Raw genomic sequence first — 20,416 nt, forward strand, 5'->3', positions numbered from 1 at the left:
TCTGGTAGATCTTCACATATAGTGATAACAGTAATACTGTATTAGTATAGTGACCACAACATTCTTCAGAGTATGTGATGCACACTACATTTTAGGTGCATTACCATAACTGCTATTATATATGACCTCTTGATAAGCATCTGAATAACTTGTGTCACCAGTGTATTTTAATTCTGTGCTCTAGGAATATGTACACAGTGAGATCAATTGAACAAACAAGCAGAATACAGACAGGCACACAGACACAGAAGGACTATCTGCATTTGGAAACTAAACTGGCTCACAGTAAAATGCTACAGTTAATGTTGCCTGAACTGTTTGTTCCTGTAAAGATTTTTGCATGTTCACACAGCAGCGTCTCCAAGCACCACAGTTCAATGCATCCAAATTACCTACCCCATAGTTCCCAGCACAGTTGTCTCCACAACTGGTGTTTTTCTGTAACTAGCAAACGCTTGTAGGACCTAAGCAGAATTTTGCAAATATGGGGCCAGAGCCTCAAATGGTAGAAACTGGTGTAGTTCCACTGAATTTAGTGGAGCTATGCTGATTTGCATTATCTGGTAATCTAGCCCATGATACCATTTAAGTTCTATGGGAACTCAGGTGATTTCTCCCAAGAATTGTGTCCATTTATAGTAATGTCAAATGGAGTTGTACCAAAGTAATGAATTTGGGTTATTCAACTTCACGTTTTAGGATCAGACTCTGATTTTACTTATACTAATGTAAATCTGGAGTTATTTGGGATTGACACTTCTAGAAATGAGAACAAAATTTGGGCCTTAGCACCAAATTATATGTTAATTTATACTCAGACAGCCTTCATGAGGTAGCCAATGGGGTGTAAGACAGTGCAGAATTTTGGCTCTTTAGGCTTGATCCTGCAATTACTATGCAGGTTCAAATCCCCATAGAAGTCATTTAGAGTTTTACCTGCATGAGGCCTGCAGGAACCTATGTTTACTGTTTAGGGTAAAACACTCAGAAATGTATATGGGAGTGATTAATTACCTTATTGATTGTATGATTGTTAATCATAATACATTACAGCCATTCTGAAACCTTATGTACGAATAACAACTTACTCATTGAACAGAGTCATCGATTTCAATGGGACTATTCACAGAATAAGGTGTGGCTTAATGTAAAGGTATCAGAATTTGGCTCCTAGTAAATTTGCTACAGTTGTAAAACTGAGATTTCCTATCAGATATCATACATTTTTCACAGAAATGAATCTGAAGCCTGGACTTATTATGGATTTTCAATAAATTGAGTTTCAGTAAATTTATGATGTCCTGTCAACTTTCCAGTTTCAAGACTTTCAAACTCTTTCTCTGTGTGATGAAGGGACATGTTTCCCTTCTAATGCCAATTCTTTCCTTCCTTTACCAATAAAGCTATTGACTAATAATGGAAGAGAACATCAAGAAGAGAGTCTCCTGAAATAGTTTACTCAGCCATTTATGTAAAAGGCTGTCTTGATAAGTATTATAATAAGCTTTCACAGCCAGCTTCCATAAAACATTAGATTACTTCACAGAAAACACCCAGAGAGCAGAGCTGTCTCCTATTACCGCTGGACTGGAGCTGCCACCCACAGCACTATTATTCCATCATTTGAATAATGATTTGCCTGATAGACACAAGGCAGCAGAACCTGCAAGTTTTCTTGTTCTTGGGGCAGGGGCAGGGAATCACTTTTAATGTCTTCCAAGATAAATGTGTTGGCAGAGGCAATCTAACTCCAACTTCCTTGAAAGGGAAAGAATGAGTCAGATATTTTAACACAGCATACAAATGCCGTTACAGTATGCCAGCCACTAGGCCTACTCAAAAACTCACCTTAGAACTGTCTACGTGACCATTTGTCTGAAACATTTTCACTGAATACCATCTTGAAAAAATTATTGTTCTTTCTCTACCATGCCACAGTGCTGTACGATATTCAGCTGCTAATGACTTTACTCTCCAGAGCACGTCACAGCTCTCCTACTGCAACTCCTGTCATAGATGTAAATCAGAATGGTGGCTTTTCCCCTTCTGAGTGTGGAACAGATTCTGATGGTAGTTGAACTAGTATAAATGTGGCGTAACTACACTGAGAGCTTTAGTGCACTGAACTGAGATCAAAGTCTGGTCTTGTGTCTTTTATTGTTTTAAATGTCAAACAGGTGTGTTTGAATTTTTTTTTAAACTAAACCACAAATGCCTTTGTAAGCCTGCTCTGTTGGTCACTTGGTATAGAACTCCCTGAACACTAAATACTTCCTGTCTTTATAAAATGATTTCTGTGCCATGCCTGAAAGATAATTTCCTATTAAATAGAAATCCACCATTACAATACATTACATCTACCTCCGGAGCCACTGCTTGTTTGTGAGTTTTTCTGCTAGTTTTGACTGCATGATCCAATCTATGCCTCACGTGGCTGTGGAAACATTTGACGTAGCCCCTAATCTGCATATAAGCCATGCTTGGAAGATCAGCCTGAATAAATATGTTTCACTAGGTTGTTTAATTATACTGGTCAATTTTAACTTTCTTTTGAATTAAAAATGTATTCATTTTTGTCCAATTTCTCCTCTCTCTCCTTCTTACCTCCCTGAATTTCTCCTTTCAGTGTTGTGCCTGCACCAAGACCTCCTGGGTAATGGGGAAAAACAGCTGCAGGAAACTGTTAGGCTTTGCAGGAAATGTGAGATGTTGAACCTGGGGTATGTCCACCTGGACCAACAATTCAAGGTCAATGTCATTTTCTAACAGGGAAAGAATATCACCTGAAGGAGTGACTCACCTAGTCCAGTGTAAAAAGATTTTAAATCTCATTTGAAACATGATGTGTCTGCTTTAAATTACACTCTTGTGAGTTGTTTCATAGCACTGCAGAAAAGACTTTCCATCACAATGCACCTTGCTAGATGTTTCTGGTACTATTCAGATATGTATTGTAGCTTCAGCAAAATGCGTGTCCTCTTGTGAGTTTGTGCAGCTCAGTATATTGTGTATGATTACACATACACACAGACACCTCACCTAAAGGTGCAACACACTCACAAAGTCCTGCACATATTCTTTGTGGTCATCAGCTCTTTTTATTCCTCTCATCTAAGGGAAGAAGCCCTGGGGCCACTTGAAACCTTTGTTTTTGTTAGATAAAGCTTCTGTGAGTATTGTCATCTAAGATATCACAAATGATTTGGTGGTTTCCTCAGGATACATACAAGAATTGGGGCCAATTCTACCCTCACTTATACCTGTGAAAACCCTCTGAGATCAGTGGGATTTTAGTGGGATAACTGAGTTCAGAATTTGGGCCCTGCATTTTTTCCTCACAGGGACTTCCATTGCTTTCTGCTGAGGTCACTGTAAGTATGTACACCTGCTTTTACACAGGACTGTATCCATTTAAAAAATAGTGCATGGTGCCAGTGGCACCACTGTACGTACGACTGCAGCACAGATAAGGGGATTTCAGAGCAATAGGTGATATGAAATATACCGGGCAAACTTCTGCTCACTGTTACACAGGAACAAGTCCCACTGAAAATGCAAAGGGCACTGCAGGTGTATAATTAAGAGCAGAATCTTGACTTTGTATGCAATTCTGTACCTAGGTATTAAATCCTAGGCACACGAAGTGAGGAGCAGACTCTGTAGTAACTATAACTCCTAATTTTCTTGCTTTTGTTCATTAATATCTTAACTTTAATTATATAAACTTTTTAATTTTTGTTATAAATATATATATTTCTTACTGTTTAATCCACTGTTGTTTTCTCTGTTTTTATGCTCTACGCAGATTTAGTTACGTAGAGATATAAACATTCGTACCAGGAATACAATGAGGGGCAAAAGTGCTGAACGCATGGGATACAGAAAGAAAAGCCTGGCCATAACATCAGAACAGTCAACAAACCAAAATGTACTGAACCCTCCGTTTATAATCCTGGGCATAATATTTCCACTGCAGGGGGGATTTAAACCAGAAACAACTCTGAAATGGGTCACTTTTGGAAAACAGATACACAATGAAATTGCATAAACTCTAACCAAACACAGACCTTGGAAAAAACAAACAGGCATTACCTAAAATAATTTTTACTCAGGTTTCAAGTGTCCCATTTTATATCCAACTATAGGAAATGTAAAATCTTTCTCTGTAGGAACACTGATTTCTCTCTCTTTCCTGGGCCTTTTTTGTTCTAGTTTTGGACCTACTTCTCCTCTCATGAGCAGGAATGGGCTCTCTTCTTTCATGGGCCCCCTTAGACCACCATAATTAACACATGCTAACACTTCAGCGACTCTAGAAGATTCCTGCCTCGGTTTCATACGGCAATCCCTCCATGTTACAATTATTAATTAATTAATTAATTTAGTGTTAATTATGGTGGTCTAAGGGGGCCCATGAAAGAAGAGAGCCCATTCCTGCTAAATTCTCAGACTTACAGGGGTAGATCCTCAGCTGGAATAAATTATCATAACTTCATTATGGAGCTGTGACAATTTACATGAGCTGAGGATCTGCCCCAAAGCTGATAAGAAAGTATGCAACAGTGAAGGACTTATTCACGACAAATTATGGTGGAAAATAGTCTATAAAAGGATATTCAGTTCAGCAAGTAGGCAGCTTCCCATCATGCAGCTGCATCTAAATTTTATATGAAATACTACACACAAACAAATCCAGCCTTCTTTCTTATATGAAAAGGCAAGCCTATAGTGGTGATAGCATCAGAAAGACATTGGTACTATTTATAGTATTGCTGCACTATAGAAAAGTAGTGAATTCACTTAGTAGTTGTGTTTTCTACTTGCATGCTGGGATGATGCTAGAAGAGGCCAGTTTGGGTTTCAAACCCCCAGTTTGGGTTTCACTTTGACTATCTTGAGTCAGCCTACAGTGCACAATCAGTGCTAGAGCCAGAGTGCCTGGACGCTGCAGGATTTAGCAGGATTCTATTGAAACATCATGTTCACTTTGCCAAGGGCTTCTAAAGGTCTGCAATGTGGCTGTCCAAAACTGTGTGCAAGCTCACAGCATATGAGTGCATCTGAATGAAGAGATGCATAAGTCCTTTTCTTCCTGTTACTCATGCAGATGCTGTTGGCTAACATCTCCCACTGATACATTCAACAGGTAACTAGATAAATCCCAAACTAGAGGTTTGTGTTTCCCCAAAATGGATACTAGGGTTCTCCTTGCAAGGTTATACCTGTATATATATATTATTCTTTGTTTCCACATGTAGGCATATATTAATATAGAGAAAGAGAGATATGGGGAAACATAGCATATGTGTAGTATATATAATAACTTGCATTGTTATAACACACATACAGGACCTCTATCAGTGAACAGTGAGATCTTCCAAGTGACATGCAAAGAAGCCTAAAGGTAGCTGATCTCACCTCTTACATGTAACTGTTTTGTTCAGTAGCAAATGCATCAGCCAAATAATTTTTCCATTTCAAATCCAGCCCTTTTTATCCTCTGTATTTATTTATTTTTGTTGTGGATCCACTGTTTATTCTCAGGAGACGCAGTCCATTGCAGATATTTCTTTTGTTCGAGAAACGGCACTTCCTACTAGATGGAGACAGGGCACAAGATCACTTTGTCCTCCAGAAGGACACTGACAATCAGGAATATGAAATAGAGACCAAACATGGTGAAGCCCAAGAATTTATTCATCCTCCACTTGCAGAGCGCAATGGAGAGGATGACAAAGAGTAGCATGATGAAGAGGAGGACAATAGCACAGAACAATCCATTGCTGCTGACAGTCATTGGGGTGAAGTTGTTAATTGCAGCATACAGGAGCCATGGAAGGGGAAGGCTGAAAAACACAAAGAGAAATTGGAAATGCCATAGAGAAACAAAAAGTGGTATTAAGAATGCTCTGGAGGCACTTCAACATAAAGCTGTTGATTTAAACATAATGAAGCCCATCTAATAGGTTAGGGCAGGGACACAATAAGAGCGGCATTAGGTAACATACTAAAAAGAACAATTTTGTACTGGGCCCTGAGGAAGGGACTAGATTGGGCTGAGCAGCAGGTGTGACTAGGCCGACACACATCCTGTTTCTCAGCAGCAACCTCCAGCAGAGGCCAAGCCACAAATTGGCAGGTTGCAGAAGACTGGGCTCAGTGTACAAAGTGGTGAGGAGAATGCGATTGCCTATTTTTTGTGCCTGCACAGCACCTAGCATAATGCAGCCCTTTGGGCACTTCCAAAATATAAATATTTACCACTACTTTTCTGCTGCCCTCTCCACTGTTGGGAGGTCTGCAGCTGATGAGTGGGCAGGAAATTAAGGTAAATGAGTTCTCCATGCTCCCAAGTTCTCCTATACTTTCTTGACTCTCTTTTCACATTTTCCCCAATCTTCTCTCTGATCCCTACTCAGGCTATTCCAACCACAAGACTCCACAAAGGGTGAAGGACCAGGCTCTCATAACTTGTGTGGAAGAAAACAGAGCCTTCACTCTTTTCCTGGAAGCAACAAAATCAGAGACAGCTTTATCCGAGCAATTGCAAGGGAAGAATACAGCTGACAGAGAGCATCTTCTGCTTCAGTTTCTCCGAAATACAAGCAATATCATACAAGCATTTATACTCTTTTGTGGCACGCATTAATTGAAAACATCTACATTTTTGTTTATATTTTGTCCTGTCTAGTCCAGCATTTTCTCACTTCCCCTTCTCAAAACATTGTTATCTCAAGGCTAGGTCACACTGACTCTGCACTGCAAATTCTTGCTGCCCACCTGCTTCCTCGTGTGACAGGGTAATATTCTATCAGCCAAATACTCTCAGCTTCAGTGTGCTGTATGTCAGGGGTCTGACAAACAGCACATTTAAGGGGACAAGGATCTGCCTAAAGAATTCCCTGAATTTTTTGGCAAAACACTTCATATGCTAGAAAGTGAGCGTGCAACAACAAAGGAATGTCCCATTGAACTGCACAAAGCAGAATTTGGCCTTTTATATGTACTCATCTGGAGGTGTAGGGAAGAGGATTGTGCCTTTTACCCTGCATTAACTATAATTTTACCCAAAACACTTAGTGGGAAATGGTGGTATATGTTTGTTCCTATGAGTCAGTACAGAAATGGAAGTTCTTGTATGGAGATGACTCAATCCCACAGTTTGTTTAGTTTCCACTCAAATACAATTTTAAGTTTCTCCCATGACAGCACTTTATCTTGTTAAAAGAAACTACACTTTATTCCTATTCTTTCCTCAGCAATGCTGGTGTAACTCAGTTGATATCAGTGACGTTGAACCGGAGGATGTCAATGAGAGGACATTTGGCCCAATAACCTGCTATTTTCACATTAGAATCAATCTGATTATCAAAAATATAATGTGAAATCTCCTCCTGCTGGCATCCGATGGCAAACAAATAACTTTGGAGATGGTGCTATTAGAGGTGGCCAGATTCTCAGTTCTTATTCTTAGGGCAGAGATGGGGGGACAAAGGTGACTTTAACCCCCTCCCCCACATCCTGTATTCTGAGGCAGCCAGGAACCTGCCTGGCCCTGATGTAAGTTAAAACAGCCTCAAGGAGCCTTTTAACTTGTGTTCAGCTTCCTATGGCCCCGATGGGGGCAAACAATGCATTACACCTGTCCATACCCCTGATCACCATTATACCAGGGGCTGGAAGCAGGGCTGGTGTAGAACCCTTTTGCTCTATAGGGATGCCCCCTGCACAGAGTGTATTCTCAGGGTGCCATTTCTGTCCACTTTAAGGCCTCCTCACACTGTCAGAACTATGTGAAGGGGCCTTAGAATAACAGAATCAGTGCCTGAATGTCTGGATTAGTCAGGATTTATCTGGAGGGTGGAACACTCAGTAGTACAGACTACAGCTGGGCAGGTACTGCAAGACCAAAAAAGCATTCATGATCACTGATCACACAGACAGCTGTAGTTTGGAAACAGTGAACAAAAGGGACCAAATCCCAAACTGCTGACTAAAGCAAAGCATGCTTTAAATACGACACCTGCAACAATATTCTTAAATATTTTAAAAATGTGAAATTTACCTGACTGAATGGTTCTTTAAACAAACAAAACAAAACAAACACACAAACAGCAAATTGGAGGCTCATCCAATTGATTTATAACAAGCTTATTTAACAAATATTCACTTTTGACCTGATTATACAGTAACCTTGATACAAATCAAGAAAAACAGTAAAGCATGTTGCACGTGTAAGATACTGTATTTTGAAATCTTCTATTTCCATTACATGCAAACGAACAGAAAGTAATGGTAGCCAACACTATGACAAAACAATGTAAGTTTTTATAACTTAGCCATAATTATCTTTGTGCAGTACTTACCCCACTGTGATGTCAAAGATGTTGCTTCCAACAGAGCTGGATACTGCCATATCACCTAGGCCTTTTCGTGCCACAATAACACTGGTAATTAGATCAGGGATAGAGGTGCCTGCAGCTAACATAGTCAATCCCATGATTTCTTCACTAATGCCAATGGTCTCGCCAACCTAAAAAGTATTGAGAAAAGTACAAAAGAATACAGAGAGGTCATGAGAGGAATGGGCGTTCTTTGCTGTAAATTTGGTTAAAATGAAAAATCAGCTAGGGGTATATTCTAGCCTCAATCTTTGGTAGTATGCCAATGGAAAGAGAGTAGAATATGCTCCCTAGTTTTTGGAACATGACATTTTTTAGTTTTGGAATTAAATCATCAATATGACCCTACTGACAGAGTGACTTTCCTAATACTTACTGCTAGTAGGGAGAAAAAGAACATGTTTATACTATTAATAAAGCAGTCAGAATGGGGAGAAGTGGTTGGTTGCTTCTTTAGGGCCAAATACTGCCCTGAGTTGCATGAGTATGCTCATGGGATGTAAGAGGATAGGGGTCTGTAGGTAGCAGGGCATAAGATCTATGTGCTAATGACAGTACATTGCTATTGTGCTCGCTAGTCCCTCGCAGCTCCAAATGAGCATTTCCCACCAGTATGGGCATGTGGTTAGACCCTCAGCTGGCTAACATGTTTTGCAGGGTCCTGGATGTGCTAGCAGGATATGCACTCTGCTGTTTTTAAGGGCGCAACAGAGTGCATATACTACTGCTTATTCTACCCTGAGCCATCCTACCTTGTGCTGACAAGATGGCTCTAGGACCCATCACACAGCTAATAAAACTTTACTCCTCCTCCTTGACAACCATGGCTTGAGCAGCTAAGGGCAGCCCTTAGCTTCCAAGTTGTACAGGCAGGGACTTTGCTTTTAGTTGTGTGTAGCTTTACTGAAGTACAGTGGCATTTAAACCTACTGCACTAGATAAATAATAAGAAATTACTAGTGTGACCAATTCTTTTATGTCTTATAAGGCAAACCATCCCCACTAATGGCAACATCAGGGTTTACAATAGAATTTCAACTGGAGCTTGCAGGGGTTGAATCAAGCTACATGGTTCAGCTGGTGAATCCCACAGAAACCGAACACTGCATGATTCGCCGAGCTCTGCTTTTCACACAAGAAGAAACACTTAAGAAAAATATGAGGCCAAGGAAAATGACACTAAAAATTAGACAAACATGTGGAAACAGGCAAAAAGACAGGAAAAACTGAATAAAAATCAGCACTATGGAAAAGCTATTTCGTTTTGTAGGCCCTTTTACAAGGATTCAGCTCACTCAAATGTATTTCCATTAGGGCTGAATCCTACAAAAAGACAAAAATCTCCATTGAGTTCAACGGGAGTTTTGCCTGAGGAGGGATAGCAGGAACTGGGCTATTGTTAAGGATGAAATCCTCCCCAGCAAGCATGCAGGGCCTTTGCAAGACTCTTTGCTCCAATTAAGCCCTATGATGTTAATGTCAGGTGAGAGGGGTCATGGACAGAGTAACTGAGGAAGGGGTCTACATGCTAAGCCCATATAGGCCTTTGCATCATAGTTCCAGGTTAAAGAGGAATAACCCATATAAGATTTTCAAAGATGCATTATTTACATAGCTATCAGTGAATGGTTATTGCTGCTTCTAATGTGACCAGAATGATCAAATATTTATCAGCAAAGTGTAAAGAATCCACCTCTTTCAGGGCCACCTTTCCAGTCACTGAGTAGTACCTTACTCTGAGAATCATTCCAGCTTGCAGAATAAGGGTCTACTCAGTATGTGGTAGGGTTGCAGAATCTGGCCCTAAATGACTAGTCACAAATTGAGACACATTGGAAAGCTTACGTTTCACATCATTATCATTCTCTTACCTGATGTGCCCACCAGACCATTAAATAAGAAAAAACTGCTATCCAAGTGATTGCTCCAAAGAATGTGACAGGAAAAAATTTCCTGGAGGACTGAAAGAGAAATAAAACAGAAATAGTGGGCATTTATGTTAAATATTGACCAATGCATATACAGCCCCTAAACAAATTCAAAATTACAAATATAGTGATCTAAGAAAGTTAGAAGAGGGTTAAGTAGCTGAACCTCTGCATGCCTTAATCCTGCAGTTCTTACACAGGCAAACCTCCCACTGACTTCAATAGGAAAATAGCCTACGTCAGGATTGTAATATTAGACTTGGTCATACCGAATACTAAATATTGGTTTGCCATTCATTTTGTATATCCTTAGGCTGAAATTTGCTTCAGTGCTTCACTGAATCAGGGCCTTGGCTTTGAATTTACTAAAATAACTTTTATTCATAAAGAATCAGTTTGAAAGTGGAAAACAGCTTTAACAGGCTATGATATTCTTAAGAGCCATTTTCCACTTTTGAAGTGATTCCTTGTGAGTAAAAGTTATTCATATTCAAGCTAGTCCTTATCTTGAGGTCTCAAAGAATGAGTATCATTATCCCTGTTTTACAGATGGAGAAATGGAGGCACAGGGAGTTTAAGTGATTTGCCCAAAGTAATCCAGCAGGATAGAGATGGAAATTGAAACTAGGTCTTCTGAATGCAGGCTAGTGCCCCATCCTCAAGGCCATGTGCACACACTCAAAATATGCAAGGTACAATTCATATAAAAGGTAAATTTTTGCCAACAAACTCTATAGTGAGAATGTATTTTTTGTACAGTCAGTACCACAGAGGTTGCTGCAGAGTCCAGAATGATAAAGAAGTACATTTTGAAGTTTTTAGCTTGTCATATTTTGCTTGGAAAAATAACCCTTTTTATTTTCAATTAACGTGGTAGGATGCAATTAAGATGTACTCATTACTGTGGAACCCCTTTGCTTTGTTTTGTAGAGAGGATTGTTATAAAAGAAAGGTAAACCTGTACACACAATAATGTCTTTGAAGCCCATTAATGAGTTCCAAAATCTATATCACACCAAAGCAGATTCATTTTTAATTAGGATTTCTCCTTTACTAATGTCAAGCTTTGAATGACCAGTATTCTCATAACAAATTAATGGGTTATATTAAAATTCATGACTTATTTTGGTCTCTGTCCCTTTCAGTGTCACATCCCCATGGCCTTTCTAAGCCAGGTATACCTGTTTAAATGGGAGATCTTAAGTTAACTAGTTTGGCAGGGTTAATCTTGATTGTAATTCCGTTTGGAATAATCACAATGTAAATCAAATTATGGCTTGAGACTATATTTGTATTGTGAATGAATGCTTCAGCATTTGGTACTGCTGGCACAGCATGCTGAAGAATCAGAGAGGGCAGTGCAGAACGGAGAAGAACGTTGGCAACATGTGACCTCCAGAAGAAGGAAGAGAAGAACCCATGTGCCCCCAATGCAGATAGAGGCAAGAAACCGTTTTCAGGCTCTCTGCACAGGTACTACAGCGGAGGATGGTTTGGAAGAGTCATGTGAGGGAAGGGATCAGAGGGAGACCCCATCAACCGGAAGGCCTGAGATGCATTGTCCTATGGATGGGGGTTTCATGAACACCACTCCCAAGAGGAGGAGAAGGGTGGTGGTGGTCAGGGACTCCCTCTTAAGGGGGATGGAGTTATCCATCTTCCATCCAGACTGGGAAACTCGAGAAGTGTGCTACTTGCCTGGAACTAGAATTCAGGATGTGATGGAGTGTCTGCTGAGACAGATCAAGCCCTCGGACCGCTACCCCTTCCTACTTCTCATATGGGCACCAATGATACTGCCAAGAATGACCTTGCGTGGGTCACTGCAGACTACATGGCTCTGGGAAGAAGGATAAAGGAATTTGAGGTGCAAGTTGTGTTCTTGTCCATCTCCCCTGTTGAAGGAAAAGGCCCAGGTAGGGATCATTGAATTGTGGAGGTAAATGCGTGGTTGTGCAGGTGGTGTTGGAGAGAAGGCTTTGGATTCTTTGACCATGGGATGTTGTTCAATGTAGAAGGATTGCTAGGAAGAGATGGGATCCACCTAACGAAGAGAGGGAAGAGCATCTTCTCAGGCAGGCTTGCTAACTTAGTGAGGAGGGCTTTAAACTGAGTTCGCTGGGGGATGGAGACCTAAGCCCTGTGGTAAGTGGGGAAGTGGGATACTGGGAGGAAACATAAGGAGGAGGGTTCAATAGGGGAGGCTGCCTGGTTCAAACTGAAAAAGTAGGGCAATCGGCTAGTTATCAGAGGTGCCTGTACATGAATGCAAGAAGCCTGGGAAACAAGCAGGAAGAATTGAAAGTCCTGGAACAGTCAAGGAACTATGATGTGACTGGAATAATAGAGACTTGGTGGGGTAACTCACTTGACTGGAGCACTGTCATGGATGGACTGGCAGGGGAGAAAAGGTGGAGGAGTTGCACTATATGTAAGAGAGCAGAATGATTGTTCAGAACTCCAGTATGAAACTGGAGAAAAGCCTGTTGAGTGTCTTTGGGTTAAGTTTAGAAGTGAGAGCACAAGGGTGATGTCATGGTGGCCATCTGATATAGACCACCAGACCAGGAGGATGAAGTAGAAGAGGCTTTCTTTGGACAACTAACAGAAGTTTCCAGATCACAGGCCCTGGTTCTCATGGGGGACTTCAATCACCCTTACATCTGCTGGGAGAGCAATACAGCAGTGCACAGACAATCCAGGAAGTTTCTGGAGAGTGTTGGGGACAACTTCCTGGTGCAAGTACCGGAGAAACCAACTAGGGGCCATGCTCTTCTTGACGTGCTGCTCACAAACAGGAAAGAATTGGTAGGGGAAGTAGAAGTGGGTGGTAACCTGGGCAGCAGTGACCATGAGATGGTCGAGTTCAGGATCCTGACAAAAGGAAGAAAGGAGAGCAGCAGAATATGGACCCTGGACTTCAGAAAAGCAGACTTAGACTCCTTCAGGGAACTGATGGGCAGGATCCCCGGGAGGCTAATATGAGGGGAAAGTAGTCCAGGAGAGTTGGCTGTATTTTAAAGAAGCCTTATTGAGGGTGCAGGAACAAACCACCCTGATGTGCAGAAAGAATAGCAAATGGCAGGTTACCAGCTTGGCTTAACAGAGAAACCTTCGGTGAGTTTAATCACAAAAAGGAAGCTTACAAAAGTGGAAACTTGGACAGATGACTAGGGAGGAGTATGCAGGGGTGTAGGCAGGAAGGTCAAAGCACAATTGGAGTTGCAGCTAGCAAGGGATGTGAAGGGTAACAAGAAGGGTTTCTACAGGGATATTAGCAACAAGAAGGTGGTCAGGGAAAGTGTGGGACCCTTACTGAATGGGGGAGGCAATCCAGTAACAGATGATGTGGAAAAAACTGAAGTACTCAATGCTTTTTTTGCCTTGGTCTTCACAGAGAAGGTCAGCTCTCAGGCTGCTGCTGTGCTGGGCAGCACAGTATGGGGAGGAGGTGAGCAACCCTCACTGGTGGAAGAACAGGATAAGGACTATTTAGAAAAGCTGGACATGCACAAGTCCATGGGTCCAGATCTAATGCATCCAAGGGTGCTGAGGGAGTTGGATGATGAGATTGCAGAGCCATTGGCCATTATCTTTGAAAAATCGTGGTGATCAGGGGAGGTCCCTGACAATTGGAAAAAGGCGAATATAGTGCCCATCTTTAAAAAAGGAAAGAAAGAGAACCCGGGGAACTACACACCGGTCAGCCTCATCTCAGTCCCTTGAAAAATCTTGGAGCAGGTCCTCAAGGAATCCATTTGGAAGCACTCGGAGGAGAGAAAGGTGATCAGGAACAGTCAATATGGATTCACCACGAGCAAGTCATGCCTGACCAACCTGACTGCCTTTTATGATGAGATAACTGATGCTGTAGATAGTGGTGGATGTGATATTCCTTGACTTTAGCAAAGCTTTTGATATGGTCTCCCACAGTATTCTTGCCAGAAAGTTAAAGAAGTATGGATTGGATGAATGGACTATAAGGTGGATAGAAGGCTGGCTAGATTGTCGGGCTCAATGGGTGTGGTCAACAGCTCAATGTCTAGTTAGCAGCCGGTATCAAGCAGAGTGCTCCACGGGTTGGTCCTGGGGCTGGTTTTGTTCAACAGCTTCATTAATGATCTGGATGATGGGATGGATTGCACCCTCAGCGAGTTCATGGATGACACTAAGCTAGAGGGAGAGGTAGATAAGCTGGAGGGTAAGGCTAGGGTCCAGAGTGACCTAGACAAATTGGAGGATTGGGCCAAAAGAAATCTGATGAGGTTCAACAAGGACAAGTGCAGAGTTCTGCACTTAGGATGCAAGAATCCCATGCACAGCTAGAGGCTGGGGACCAACTGGCTAAGTGGCAATTCTGTAGAAAAGGACCTAGGGATTACAGTGTATGAGAAGCTGGATATGAGTCAACAGTGTGCCCTTGTTGCTAAGAAGGCTAACGGCATATTGGGCTGCATTAGTAGGAGTGTTGCCAGCAGATGGAGGGAAGTGATTATTCCCCTCTATTCAGCACTGGTGAGGTCACATCTGGAGTACTGCATCCAGTTTTGGTCCCTCCACTTCAGAAAGGATGTGGACAAATTGGAGAGAGTCCAGCAGAAGGGAACAAACATGATTGGGGTCTGGGGCACATGACTTATGATGAAAGGCTGGGGGAACAGACTTATTTAGTCTGCAGAAGAGAAGAGTGTATGTGTGTGGGGCGGAGGGATTTGATAGTGGCCTTCAACTACCTGAAGACAGGTTCCAAAGAGGATGGAGCTCAGCTGCTCTCAGTGGTGGCAGATGACAGAACAAGGAGCAATGGTCTCAAGTTGCAGTGGGGGAGGTCTAGATTGGATATTACGAAAAAATATTTCACTAGGAGGGTGGTGAAGCACTGGAATGGGTTACCTAGGGAGGTGGTGGAATTTCCATCCTTAGAAGTTTCTAAGGCCTGGCTTGACAACGCCCTGACTGGGATGATTTAGTTGGGTTTGGTCCTGTTTTGAGCAGGGGGTTGGCCTAGATGACCTCCTGAAGTCTCTTCCAACCCTAATCTTCTATGATACTATGAGTCAGATTTTAAATAACAAACATTCCTTAAATTCGCTCATTGTTTTGGCTCTCCCTCACATCAGATTATTTTTAATGAGCCAGAGGTAATGTTTTACAAGCTTATGTGAATGATCAATAGGACTGCTTATGTGAGTAAGCACTCTCCATTGGGAATACTGGTTCCACTGTCTAGTGTGTAATTGTGGCTTGACTCTATAGCACTTCTGTTTGTGAAAGTCCTTTAAACTTCACTTTTAATTTTTGGGCCCATGGACTACAGGTAAGGCTATGATTTAGTCACGGAGGTCACAGCAGTCACAGATTCTGTGACTTTACCAGACTTCAGTGACTTCTTTGGCTTCAGCTGTCAGGGGCTGAAACCAGGGCTGGAGGTGGGACTGTGTGCCCCTGCTCTGCAACTGGGGCTGGAACCAGGACCCCGCAGCCCCTGCCCTGCAGCTTGTGGTGGGGGCTGCAGTTGGGGCCGTGCACCCCCCTCGTGGCTTCCCAGGGCAGTGGCCCCCCAGGCTGCAGCTGGGGCTTGGTGGGGGCTAGAGCCGGGGCTGCACACCTCTGTCCCACAGCTGTGGCCAGCTCCAGAGCAAGGGCTGTGCGCCCCCATGGCTGCGCCCCACTCTGTGGCTGCTGGAGCCGGGGCTGTGCCCCCTGCCATGGTGTGGGGCTCAGCCTGTCAATCCTCACCTCTATAGGACTCCATTCCTCTCCCCACCTATCCCTGGACACCGGTTATTTTTGATAAAGTCACGGACAGGTCACGGGCTCCCCTGTGGAATATCTGTTTATTGTCTGGGACCTGTCCATGACCTTTACTAAAAATAACTGTGACAAAATCTTAGCCTTAACTACAGGCCATTTTCCTGCTTAGCAAAACTCTCTAAACAGTAACTTCCTCAGACAGTGCATTCAGATCAAACCATGAGATCTTAGGGGAATCCTGCAGCTTCCATTTGAACTATCATTTCAGAATGTAAAATGTCTAATACATGCAGCCTCTATCTGTTCCTCCATTCTCTGGAACACAGTTCTCCCCACACAGGCATGTGAGTAATTTCCAACTGCAGGGAGAAAATTAGGCTCAGAAATGTACTGAATGTTCCCATTACTTTTCCTGAACATGACTGCAATTAGAGTCAGAGAGCATGCACTCTTTGAATATTATCAATTCAGCATGCTTAAGTCAGTCTAAAGATTTCTTTTTCAGGGAGCTCACAGAAATTCAAGGCCAGTTCTACTATACATTACTCCTCACAGACCAGAACCCACTCAACCCACCCACATTAGGCAGAACAATATTCAGGAACTGTTTTGTGTGGGTGACTGCAAGCTAAATGGAGTGCGTGTAGATGCTACTTGTGCCAACGGGAGGTTTGCAACCTTTTTTAATTTGCAGACCCCAAAAACATTTTGAATGGAGGTGCGGACGCCATTGGAAATTTTAGACATAGTGTGTGGTGCCCCATGGGGCTGTGGACCAGAAATTGAAAATAACTATTCTATGGGAATGACAACCTTTCATGGACCCCTGAGACTTAGATTGTGGACCCATAGGGGTCTGCAGACCACAGGTTGAAAACCACTGGTGTATGTAATCCGTCTCCCTGAGAAGTGGTAGCTAAATTGACAGAAGAATTTTTCCATCAACCTCGTGCTGGTCTACACCAGGGGTTAGGTCAGTAGAGCTGTCTCTCGGGGGAGGGGGCTGTGGATTTTTCACACCCCTCAGAAACACAGCTATACCAAAGTACTGTCCCAATGCAGGCCAGGTCTGTGTACCTTTCCCAGGCCTGAAAAAGAGCTCTGCATAGCTTGAAAGTGTGTTTCTTTCACCAGTGGAAGTTGGTCCAATGTATTACCTCACCTACCTTGTCTCTCTAATATCCTGGGACCAACATGGTCAAAACAACACTTCTGGCTGCTGCAGCGAGTATATGTAATTTTACTTCAGTGGGAGTAGGACTGAGCCTGAATGGGGCAAATGATTCAAAAGGATTTTTTTTTTGTAAAGATCCATTTCTTGTTCAGTATTTTCTACTTTTTGGATTATTTTCTTATTTTGTGTAAGTTTGTAGTGTTTTCTTCAACTGAAGGCAGTGAGAAGATGAGGTGGTATGCATGTTGTTGGCAATCAGCTTTAAAATTCTAAGTAGGAGAGCCAATCAGAGCGGAGGGATTTGCATATTCTTGTTGTCAAAAAATAACAATACTGTGAATTATTCAAATTCTCGCTATTGACCAATAATGGATGTCAGTCAACCAGAGTACAGGGCTATCCATACCATATGGTTATTGTAAAATAATGATATAGTGTTTATGCAAATCAGACAAGGAATCAACCATAATGCAGGAAACTGCAGAGCTGAGAATTATGTCAGTAACTTTATAGCATACATGCACCCTGACTGTCTGAGCCAATTTTGTTCCATTATAATTAACTGATAAACAGTAGTTCAAGGCTATGTGTACTTTAACAGACTTTACAGTTTAATTATCTATTTTTAAAAGAGAAAACATTATAACTGGGAAAGTGCAAAATGTAAAGCCTGTGCCAATTGTAGAAGCTGAAATCATGCATAAATATGGTAATAATTTGCATACAGATGAATTTGAAAAAGAGTGGGAGTACTGTTTTTTCTGAGGCTGGATCCTCAAAAAAAATTAGATTGTAATTATTGTCAAAGTTTTGGATATTCATCCCTGTGAGTAATTCACAAGCTCCTGGGAAGGAGCAGAGCTGTCAGTTCTAAAAATTTTCGTGGAAGAAATAGTCAGAGCTGTCAGACAGCAATGTTTCTCAACATTTCTTTCCAGTGGCGTATGCAGCTGTTGTGATGGTTGCTTTATAAAGATACTAGCACCCAGTTTTGTTACCAGTTGGCTCTGCTGTGGTCATGGTAACAGGACAAATCAAAAAAGCATGGTTCATACAGTAAATATGCCATTTCCACTTAGAGATGTCAACTGAATTTAGTAGCTTGAATCTAGATTTGTTGGACTGGTATTGCTTCTGCATAGTGCCTTCTTTGCTCACATATTTTTCCTGGGGCACATATGTATAGAATTCCTAAAGGTCTTTGAAAAATATCAGAGCTTAAAACGAATAGGATTATGATCAAAGAATGTTTTCAGCAAATATGTTGTTTCTTAGACCCTGATCCTGCAAGGTGTTGAGCTTTTGTTTGGCAAAAAAATAAAGGATTTTTTTAACCTTTGCCCACTTTTATAACTGGTGCTTTTATTTTATATTTAATCTTAATACCTCATATATTTGTCTCATATGTACATTTATTTGTGTGAACTCTCTATTCTCTATTACTATAGGCATTTGATATAGTTTATCATTCATCATATTTTGCTCATTTAGTCTCTGATCCTGAAATGGGGTCTGTGTGGGCACATCTTTGTCCTTGTCCAGAGGCCTGTAGATGATAATGGTTCTATTTGTTGAAGGAAATGTTCACTTATATGGAGTCTCATTGTAGTTAATGGGACTCTGCACGGCCACCAGGGATGGATTAGGGTTTTGTGGGCACCTGGGCCAGAGCAAGTGGGGGCCCCTCCATACCCCTTTGGCCTGCAGTCTCCCCTGAATATCCCGATGTTTCTGCTGGGGAAATGGGGTTGGGGCATGGGTGCTTGCCCCGCTCCACCCGCCTGGCACTCCAGCCACACGCCCTGACCTCACTCCCCAGCTGGAGCACCAGACAGGCAGAGCGCGGCAAGCCCCCACTCCCTGACCCTGCTCCCCAGCTGGAGTGCCCAGCGGGTGGAGCAGGTCAGGGTGCAGGGGCACCCATTCTTTTGGGCCCTCCAGTTGGCCAGGGCCCCTGGGCACAGGCTCCATTGGCCCAGTGGCTAATCTGCCACTTATGGGCATAACGATTTGCCTCATGTTGGCATCATGGCAGAATTTGAGTCTTATTATTTTCTCTTTTTTCAGAGTGGAAAGGAGGGAGGCAGTTGGGGGCAGGGTCTAGTGGATTGAGCACTGAACTGGGATTCAAGATACCTGGTTTTATTCCTGGCCCTGCCTCTAGTTTGGTGAGTGACTCTGAGGCAGTCACTTTACCTCTCTGTCTCTCAGTTTCCCCATCTGTAAAATGGGGATAATGATATTTATATTCTGTGTATAGCTCTTTGAGATCTATTGCTGAAAAGCACTGTACAAGTATGAGTTACTATTATTACAACATCTAGCTATTATTATTGTTATTAATAATAAAGGCATTTGAACAAAAAGCCAACCACTAAATCCCCATGGAATAAATCAGTCCCTAGTGTACTGCCAGTTACTCCAATAGCATTACAGTGAGGATGGGTCTAGCTCCATAAGCGGCTGTCTTAAGTAAACAGTTTATTAAGCTAGCAAATGCTTATTAAAATGAGTCATTTATTGATTTAATTATGGAGCTGCTTTTCAACTAATATATAGACCACTGTAGTTACATTTCTAAAAAAAAAATCATTATCTGTACATTGGATAAAATTCAGGAAAAACAAAAACAAAGACAGGAGGGTTCCTACTGATTTAAAAATTGTATATTTCATGTTAGAGAGTTTTGCTAAATTTGGCGTTCATTAGACTATAAGGATTTAGAGAACTGACTGTAGTTTGCTCTAGTGCTGGTAAACACTATTAATACTTCCCCCTTCAGCTCAGCTAAAATATATTTCAGAAAGGAAGGTAAAAGAGAAAAGAAAACACACCCAGAAGAAAGGGAAGGACAATTTTCAGAAGTGGGCACCCACAGAGGACATACAAAGCTCTATATGGACTCTCAAATCTGCACTTACCACACAAGTGCTCATTTTATGTGCCTAAGTGCCAACAAGAGCCTCCAAATAGGGAATTCAAATTTCCTGTTAAAATTATCATATTTGCAAATTGTGTCCAAAGTGTTTAGTTTGCCTTCAAAATCTATTTGAATGTTGCAGTAGGTTTGCTCAAATCTTTGACTCACACTGTACATGTAAATCTGAATTCTGAAGTGCACTTTGAACCATCATAATCAATCATTAAGTTGGGTGGTA

General features: G+C 41.9%; 2 protein-coding genes across 5 annotated transcripts in view; one reads left to right on the plus strand and one right to left on the minus strand.

Annotated features, from left to right (window-relative positions):
• ACER2 (alkaline ceramidase 2) overlaps positions 1–20,416 on the plus strand; it is a 101,454-nt gene that overhangs the window by 69,244 nt on the left and 11,794 nt on the right. The gene's annotated exons all lie outside the window — the stretch shown is intronic.
• Positions 5,525–20,416, minus strand: part of SLC24A2 (solute carrier family 24 member 2) — a 157,358-nt gene continuing 142,466 nt past the window's right edge. For all 4 annotated transcript variants that reach the window (XM_038401710.2, XM_038401708.2, XM_038401709.2 and 1 more), the window contains 3 exons: positions 10,274–10,363; positions 8,367–8,533; positions 5,525–5,846 (listed from right to left, as the gene is read on the minus strand). In XM_038401710.2, coding sequence (XP_038257638.1) covers positions 5,597–5,846; positions 8,367–8,533; positions 10,274–10,363 — 507 coding nt within the window. In that variant the 3' untranslated portion in view covers positions 5,525–5,596. The remainder of the gene's footprint in view (positions 5,847–8,366; positions 8,534–10,273; positions 10,364–20,416) is intronic.

Source organism: Dermochelys coriacea, chromosome 5 (genome assembly GCF_009764565.3).
Source record: "Dermochelys coriacea isolate rDerCor1 chromosome 5, rDerCor1.pri.v4, whole genome shotgun sequence".
In the NCBI taxonomy this organism is placed as follows: Eukaryota; Metazoa; Chordata; order Testudines; family Dermochelyidae; genus Dermochelys; species Dermochelys coriacea.